The 9198-nt window shown below is 42.4% G+C and overlaps 1 protein-coding gene across 1 annotated transcript; it reads left to right on the top strand.

The window, feature by feature from the left end:
- Nucleotides 1–1015: 1015 nt before the first annotated feature.
- LOC117486601 (zinc finger protein 2 homolog) lies at nucleotides 1016–8175 on the top strand. The gene is made up of 2 exons (XM_034135105.1): nucleotides 1016–1352; nucleotides 5457–8175. Exons 1-2 carry the CDS (start codon nucleotides 1166–1168, stop codon nucleotides 7280–7282), a joined length of 2013 nt encoding a protein of 670 aa, XP_033990996.1. The 5' UTR covers nucleotides 1016–1165; the 3' UTR covers nucleotides 7283–8175.
- The last annotated feature ends 1023 nt before the right edge of the window (nucleotides 8176–9198 follow it).

Here is a 9198-nt window from a genome sequence, read left to right as displayed (position 1 = left end):
ATGCAAAATGCACCACAGAAAATTGCTATCAGAAACAATGCCTGACGTGTTTTGGACGTAATATGGTCTGTGTTTACATTAGCAAGCCTCGCTAACACAGTACTGGAGAGCACATGTGTTTAAAAATCAGGAAATAAAAAAAGAAACTCACCTTGTGGTAAACCCGCAAGAGAAAAAGCATTTGAGCTCCAAACTGTTTCAGAAATAATCCTTGATGTGGTTTAGAACAGGATGGCGTTTTTTCACGGCAGAATTGAACTTTAACTTTTTTTTTTCAAGCTAAGGACCCAAAATCTACAGTTTTTTTTTTACAGTGTATGAAGCATGGCTACAAAGGGTGGTCTGTTTTATATTTTGAGCAAACACTTCAGAGACATGTTTTGTTTAGATATAGACATTTAAAAAACCAAAACAGTACAGAATTTTAAATAATCCTTTAGGGATGGTCATGATCATCATTTGTTAATAAGATTAATAATTGTTTTTATTTTTCTCTTGTTTTCTCTGTGATTAGAACTGGATCTGCTGAGGAAGGAGCTGCCATCCACACAGGACCCCCTGTGGTGCTGGAGAAATCTAAACAGCATCAGGGACATCATCCTCCCAAACCTCTGCTTCCTGCCGTCCAGCTGAACAGCAGCTCAGGAAGCTTCAGAGAGAAACAGTGTGTTTAACAGAGACTGAAGCACGCGGAGAAACAGTGTGTTTAACAGAGACTGAAGCACACGGAGAAACGGTGTGTTTAACAGAGACTGAAGCACGCGGAGAAACGGTGCGTTTAACAGAGACTGAAGCACGCGGAGAAACGGTGCGTTTAACAGAGACTGAAGCACGCGGAGAAACGGTGCGTTTAACAGAGACTGAAGCACGCGGAGAAACGGTGCGTTTAACAGAGACTGAAGCACGCGGAGAAACGGTGCGTTTAACAGAGACTGAAGCACACGGAGAAACGGTGCGTTTAACAGAGACTGAAGCACACGGAGAAACGGTGCGTTTAACAGAGACTGAAGCACACGGAGAAACGGTGCGTTTAACAGAGACTGAAGCACACGGAGAAACGGTGCGTTTAACAGAGACTGAAGCACACGGAGAAACAGTGTGTTTAACAGAGACTGAAGCACACGGAGAAACGGTGTGTTTAACAGGAAGTGGTGATTTAGTAAACATGAGTGTTGTGCTGCTCTCGTTGGTGAAGCAGCGACTCACTGCGGCTGCTGAAGACATCTTTGTTCTGTTTGAAAGAACGATAGCAGAGTACGAGGAGGAACTGTCTCGTTCAAAACAGGAGAACGAGAGACACCGGAAACTACTGGACGCTGTTTTACAGCCTCAGCTTCAGATCCACAGAGCAGGTCTGTTCTCTCTTTATTCAGTTCAGGTTCAGGTTATTTATTTGTCCCCGTAGGTAGATTTTGTTTGCAGAGAAAAAGACAAGGGATCCATCCTGACACTAAAAATAAACACAAACAACAGACACATCTCTAATAAAAGGACTAGTACAAGTACAAGTATACCCTGCTCAACCAATCTCAAAATATTTCAAAAACATTTTAAAAAGGAAAACAGACAAACATGGACATTCAAAATGCAGAGGGTGGGAGTCATGGTCTAATATGGAGCTGGATAACCGCTGTAACTGCCTGAGGTACAGGGTCTCCAGGTTTAGCTGTGGCTCACCAATCAGTCTGCTGGACCACTTTACGATCTGACTCAGAGAGTTTCCGCTCTTTAAAGTCAGGTTACCAAACCATGACATTAGTGAAAAAGACAGAATTGACTCGATAAAAGCACGATAAAACATGATCATCAATCAATCAATCAATCAATCAATCAATCAATCAATCAATGTTTATTTATGTAGCCCAATATCACAAAGGTTACATTTGTCTCAGTGGACTTCACAGTTTGTACAGAATATCAGTATGACAATACGACCCCCTCTGTCCTTAGACCCTCACATCGTACAAGGAAACACTTCCAGAGAAAACCCCACAGTTTAAAGGAACATGGGAGAAACCTCAGGGAGAGCAACAGAGGAGGGATCCCTCTCCCAGGACGGACAGACGTGCAATAGATGCCGTGTGTGATAATACATTTACAACATAGGTAGACCACATGTTTAGAAATGCATGTGTCTATAAAAAGAAGATGAATCCACGAGGATGTCAACAATCCTGTGAGAGCCATCGGGGAAGTAGTATGATGAAAGTCAGGCAGGACCGCAGTGACAGGTTCAGCCACGACTCGAAGTCCAGGACTCAGATCAGGACTCAGAATAGAGGATCCAGGACACAGGACCACAGTGACAGGTTCAGCCACGACTCAGGATCCAGGACTCAGATCAGGACTCAGGATCAGCCACGACTCAGGATCCCAGCGTAGATAGACACCAAAAAGAAACTTGGGGGAAGCTGGGTTATTGGGAACATGAGAGTACACAGGTACAGACAGAGAGGAGGAAGAAGTACATACATTGACATAACCAAGATCATCATGGTTATGTCAATGTTAAAATAGGACAGTTTCCTAAGACAGTACAAATGCTGGGGCCCCCTTTTGCACACCGCTTCACAGTTTGGATCAGAGCTCAATTTTGAGTCAATAATTGTCCCGAGATATTTGTATGATTGCACAAATTCTACTTTCTGATTCTGGATTGTTAAGACTTCATGTATGTGGGGATGTCTTCTAAAATCAATGATCATGTCTTTGGTTTTGCTTATGTTCAGTTGTAGATAGGACTCCTCACACCACCTGACAAAGTCGTCAATGACAGGGCCGTGGCTGGTCTCATTGTCCTGGAGCCTACTAACAATTACAGAGTCATCTGCAAACTTTAAAATAGTCCTATTTTCCCACCTACTTTGACACATATTAGTGTAAAGTATAAATAATAGTGGCGAAAGCACACATCCTTGTGGGGAGCCAGTGGAGGATCTGACTTGATCAGATTAGGTCCCATTCACCCTCACTCTTTGTGTCCTATTGGTTAAAAAAATCAAGAATCCAGCCCATAAGATTATTGCTTATTTCAAATTGTTCTAAAAGTCTGCCAATTAGAATATGAGGTTGAATTGTGTTAAAAGCAGAGGAAAAATCAACAAAATAAAAGTCTAGCATGAGATCCATTTCCCTCCAAGTGTTTAAAAAGTAAGTTAAGTAAGGTGACCGTGGCATCCTCTACTCCTCTGTGTGGCCTGTAAACTGCATGGGATCGAGTGCATGCTCAGTCTTCCTTAAGATTTCTGCTCTGACTAGTTTTTCCAATGTCTTCATTAGAATTGATGGAAGTCAATGTCATGCTACTCCAGACCGAGCCAAGGTTGTTTGCAGCCATTTTGTTTGGAAGTTCAGATTTAAAATTCTGTTTAGCTTTCAGAATTTCTATTTTAAGTTCCCTATTAGCATTATGCAGATCAGAGGCAACTCCCTGTTTGAAAGCTTGTTTCTTTCTCTGAATGCTGGACTTAACCGCCTTGGTCACCCATGGTTTGTTATCAGGGTATATTTTGACTTGCTTACACGGAATAATCATGTCTTTACAAAAGGCTGTATATGAGCATGTTACATCAACAAGTTCATCCAAGTCGGCACCACAAGACTCTTTAAACATATCCCAATCAGTGCAGTCATAACATTCCTGCAAACAGGCTATAGATTCTTCTGTCCAGACATTTATGTCCTTTGTCAATGTTTTCTCTCGCTTCAAAACGGTTTTGTATATGGGCAGTAGATGCACACAGTTATGATCAGCAGAGCCCAGTGGGGGGTAATGGGACTGACTTATAGGCTTCCTTTACTGACCCATAACACAGGTCTAATGTTTTATCCCGCCTGGTTGGACAGAAACTCACGGGGCAGGTAGAAGGGACGCAATGAAACGGATAAAAGTTCAACATCTGGGGTAGGGCTGTGCGATTATGGCAAAAATCATAATCACGATTATTTTGGTCAATAATTGATATCACGATTATTAAATACGATTATTCATTGACTTTGAAAACATCCATTTATTGAATTTTTAAATACAAATAATAATTTGAACAGTATCTTTTTAACTGTTGATTTCCCTGAGCGTATTTCAACTAAAAAACCAATACAAAAATAAATTTAAATGATACATTTATATCTACATTTAAATAAATACCAAAAAACAAGATCAACAAATATTTTGGAGCGCACTTCCACAAGCTACTAAACATATATAAATATGATAAATACAAATAAATTAGATCAAATATGTTGCAGTGCACTGTCACAACCTAGCAAAGCAAAATAATCGTTTTTTTCGATTATGTTGTTTTCGTAATTGTGGCAGGCCAAAATCGTAATTGCGATTAAAATACGATTAATTGCACAGCCCTAATCTGGGGTGCAAATGCGTTCTCTGACAGTCACAGAGCTACAGTATTGTTTGTTTACGTACAAACATACTCCGCCCCCTTGAGTTTTTCCTGTCACTTCCGCCTTTCGATCCAGACGAAAGGGAGCTCCAAAACCGTCAATAAACAAATTGTTGTCCTGGTTACAGTCAGTGAGCCATGTCTCAGTGAAGGCCAAAACACAGCAGTCCCTGAAATTCTTCTGAAACCGAACATTGACAAGCTCGTCAACCTTGTTCCTCAGCGACTGAACGTTCCCCAGGATCATCAAGGGCAGAAGAATCCGAGGGAGCCGCTGCCTTCTCAGGCGTAATCTCACGCCACCTCGTTTACCCCGCTTCCTCCTCTGGTGCCCCGTTGCACCACAGGTTTCATTTGGATTTCTCAGAATAATGTCCAGTAACTGTAACGTGGTACCTATCACGCGAGCCAGACTTGCCATGTTCAGTTGCAGCAGCACATCTCTAGTGTACTGTGTCCTCTCCCGAATGACAGCCACATTGACATCACATGCAAACAGTTGAAGGAATACGATCCACAGAATCACAGAATAAAGAATGTCCATTTTGACTAGCGGCGCAGGGAGCATGCAATCATACAGACGCTTTATTAATTGTATTGGATAGCCGTGGGGGTAAAATAATGCATACATAAATCAAGGTTTACCTAGATTTGATTATGATCCAATACATCTGAAATATTACTCGACAATATTACGAGAACAAGAATATAAATTCATGTCACATTTCACTGATCAAACAATGCCTACGTTTATTTATTTGGTTCATTTAATGAATTATTTTGTTTTTATTTTAGTAGGCTCCCTCCATAGTAAATTGGATAACCACAACCTTAAACATGTTCAGCTGTAAAATGCAATATACATTGATCTAGAAACATCTTATTTTCTTTTTTTTAACACAACAGCTCTGTAAACCTATTATATTAGTGCCCAAAAACATTTAAATGTAAATCAATAGGGGATCGATGTCTGTATTATTAGAAATTCAGACATTTTTCAGAAAAAGACAGAATTTGAGATTTTACGAACAATTTCACGTGTGTTTCCTGCAGACGTCCAGCAGCTGGTGGTGGTTAAAGAAGAGGTTCCCCCTGAGCAGCAGGAGTGGAGCTCCAGTCTGGACCAGGAGGACCCAGAGCCCCCCCCACACATTAAAGAGGAACAGGAGGAACTCTGGATCAGTCAGGAGGGAGAGCAGCTTCAAGGGCTGGAGGAGGCTGATATCACCAAGTCCACATTCACTCCTGTCCCTGTGAAGAGTGAAGATGATGAAGAGAAACCTCAGTCCTCTCAGCTTCATCAAAGACAAACTGAACACCTGGAAACAGAAGCTGATGGAGAGGACTGTGGAGGACCTGAACCAGCCAGGAACTCAGATCCAGAGAGACATTTACAATCTGAGACTGAGGACAACCCTGGAGACTCTTCTGAACCTGACACTGAAGACTCTTCTGAACCTGACACTGAAGACAGTGCTGATTGGATGGAGACCAGAGAACCAAACTCTCAGAAAAATAAACAAGACCATGTCAGTGATTCAAGACGTAGTGCAGGAGAGAAACCATTCAGCTGCTCAGTCTGTAAGAAATCATATCCAACGAGAGGACCTTTCCATCGACACATGAGAATCCACACAGGAGAAAAACCGTTCGGCTGCTCAGTCTGTAAGAAATATTTTGCATTGAAAGGAGCTTTACATCGACACATGAGAATCCACACAGGAGAGAAACCATTCAGCTGCTCAGTCTGTAAGAAATATTTTGCACAGAGAGGACATTTAAAGGCCCACATGAGAATCCACACAGGAGAGAAACCATTCAGCTGCTCAGTCTGTGAGAAAGCTTTTGCATTGAAAGGACCTTTACAACGCCACATGAGAAACCATACGGGAGAGAAACCATACAGCTGCAGTGTTTGTGAAAAAAGATTCACACAGAGCTATCATGTCATAATCCATAAGTGCGTTGGTCGTCAGTCCTCACAGCTTCATCAAACTCAAACTGAGGAGAACAGAGAGGCAGAGCCTCCAGCCAGCAGCTCAGCTGAACACATGGGAACGGAAGCTGATGGAGAGGACTGTGGAGGACCAGAACCAGCCAGGAACTCAGATCCAGAGAGACATTTACAACCAGAGACTGAGGACAACCCTGGAGACTCTTCTGAACCTGGGACTAAATACAGTGATTATTGGAAGGAGACCAGAGAACCAGGTTCAATCTCTCCGAAAAATAAACAAGACCCTGTCAGTGATTCAAGACGTAGTACAGGAGAGAAATCATTCAGCTGCTCACTCTGTAATAAAGCTTTTGCACGGAGTGGAAATTTAAAGGAACACATTAGAAACCACACAGGAGATAAACCATTCAGCTGCTCCATCTGTAATAAAGCTTTTACACAGAGTGGAAATGTAAAGAAACACATGAGAATCCACACAGGAGAGAAACCATTCAGCTGCTCAGTCTGTAAGAAATATTTTGCACAGAGAGCAGATTTAAAGAGACATGTTAGAATCCACACAGGAGAGAAACCATTCAGCTGCTCAGTCTGTGAGAAATCTTTTGCACAGAGAGCAGATTTAAAGAGACACATGAGAAACCACACAGGAGAGAAACCATTTAGCTGCAGTGTTTGTGACAAAAGCTTCACCTGGAGTCGTTCGGTCAAAAGACATAAGTGTGTTGGTCGTCAGTCCTCACAGCTTCATCAAACTCAAACTGAGGAGAACAGAGAGGCAGAGCCTCCAGCCAGCAGCTCAGCTGAACACATGGAAACAGAAGCTGATGGAGAGGACTGTGGAGGACCAGAACCAGCCAGGAACTCAGATCCAGAGAGACATTTACAACCAGAGACTGAGGACAACCCTGGAGACTCTTGTTGAGGTCTCCATATTAGGTTGAATAATTTAAAAAAAGTTAATCATCATCAAATATAATCCTGTATAACCCACCATGAAAATGCATTATATTTCATGTTGTTCTATAATCACAGTATATACAAAACACTTGTGTTTTGTTAAGTTGAGTTTTAAGCCTATTATAGTTTATGGGTGTCACTGTTTAGCAGAGGGGAGACAGTTGTCTTCACTCACAGCTGGTCGTGCACAGGAGGGGGCCCCTGGCTCAAGGGAAAAGTACTGGAGCCCCAAAATGTGTTTTAGCATAGGAAAATATGTCTGGACACGTCCAGCCCTGCACACTAGAGGCCATACCCTTTTTTCACAAATATGGGTATGAAGGTGTGTCTTTGTTTTTTTGTGTCCCTGTGTGTGACAACCCTGTGGTTGTCCACCATGTGGTGCTGTTGTAACCTGGGTTTTCCTTGTAATCAGCAGTGATGAGACCCACCTGTGGCACCTGGTTCCAGTATTTAAGAGGGCTGCAGAATAGGCTCTCGCTCTCTCTCGGCTGCCCTGCTCGGTGCACCAGGCCACCGCTCCTCTGTGTGTTTTATTGTTGGTTGTAACCACTGCGTTGGGTTGAATAAATAATTGTTTTGGGCAACTCCTTTTGTTACAAGCAGAGCCAGCTTGTAACACTGTGTGAGCATAAAAACACCAGCTCAGAGAGTGAAAGCGAGGGAGCGGGGGTTTTTCCCCTCTCTCCCTGGTAAGCTCTCTCCTTGGTAGGTTCTCTCAAACTTGGTAAGGTCACAACTGTAGAGGGCAGTTGAAGTTAGCTTTTAATATCATAACGGAAGTGGGCCAGTTGAAGTTATCTTTTAATGTCACAACTGAAGAGGGCAGTTGAAGTTATCTTTTAATGTCACAACTGAAGAGGGCAGTTGAAGTTATCTTTTAATGTCACAACTGAAGAGGGCAGTTTAAGTTATCTTTTAATGTCACAACTGAAGAGGGCAGTTGAAGTTATCTTTTAATGTCACAACTGAAGAGGGCAGTTGAAGTTATCTTTTAATGTCACAACTGAAGAGGGCAGTTGAAGTTATCTTTTAATGTCACAACTGAAGTGGGCCAGTTGAAGTTAGAATTTTATGTAAGAAATGTAAAACTGTGAATTGTGGTTTCATATTAGAAAAGGACCACAGCATGATATATTTTGTATGATTGTCATGTTGTAACGAGAGAAGGTAACAACCCTGTACAAGTGTGGACCATTTTTCTTCAAATAAACTGATCCCACCTTTTGGATTGGGGTAACTAACTTAAAAGAAATCTGCGCTCTCCTCTCCTGATTAAGGTAAAATTGCACAACTGCCACACTCACACTTAGGTAGGGCCACATCTCCTTACTGATACCAAAATCCTTTGGGATCGCTTAAACAGATTTAGCGTGCCGTCTGAATTGAAACAGCAGACCTTGGTGGATCTGAGCCAAGCAGTAAACTTACATGGACTCAATAGCTTCTGTTAGGTCAATTAGTAGGTCTGAGTAATTTGCCGGAATAAGTTAACAGGCCTCCCGACTCCAACACTCTTCTGAACCTGAGACTGAAGACAGTGATTATTGTTAGGTTTAAAGCTCCCATGTCATGCTTTTCCGGTTATTACCGGTCCCCTTGTGTTATGAAGGTTTTTATGCATGTGAACGGTGTGCAGAGTCAAAACCCTCAAAGTACACCCTGTAGCGAGTAAAACTCTAACACAGAAAATACCTCCCCAAAACGCCTCGTTGGAGATACGTCACTGCCCATTTGAGTCTTCCATTTAGTTCCGGGTACGGCATGATGTCATGCGGTACCCGGAACGAAATGGACCAATCCCGAAGAGCTATGGCCACACCCAGCGGCGCTGGCCGCACCCTCTGCCAGCCTAACATTTACTGTTGGAAGCTTTGGTTC

Source organism: Trematomus bernacchii, unplaced genomic scaffold (genome assembly GCF_902827165.1).
Source record: "Trematomus bernacchii unplaced genomic scaffold, fTreBer1.1, whole genome shotgun sequence".
Classification (NCBI taxonomy): Eukaryota; Metazoa; Chordata; class Actinopteri; order Perciformes; family Nototheniidae; genus Trematomus; species Trematomus bernacchii.
Note: the sequence above shows the minus strand (reverse complement) of the source record. Positions and strands in the feature narration are given on the sequence as shown.

Excerpts from the sequence above, each read along its gene's own strand:
- LOC117486601 (XM_034135105.1), top strand. The coding sequence starts at position 1,166 with ATGAGTGTTGTGCTGCTCTCGTTGGTGAAGCAGCGACTCACTGCGGCT. Across the intron at positions 1,353-5,456 it reads GCTTCAGATCCACAGAGCAG|ACGTCCAGCAGCTGGTGGTG; the intron begins GTCTGTTCTCTC and ends TGTTTCCTGCAG.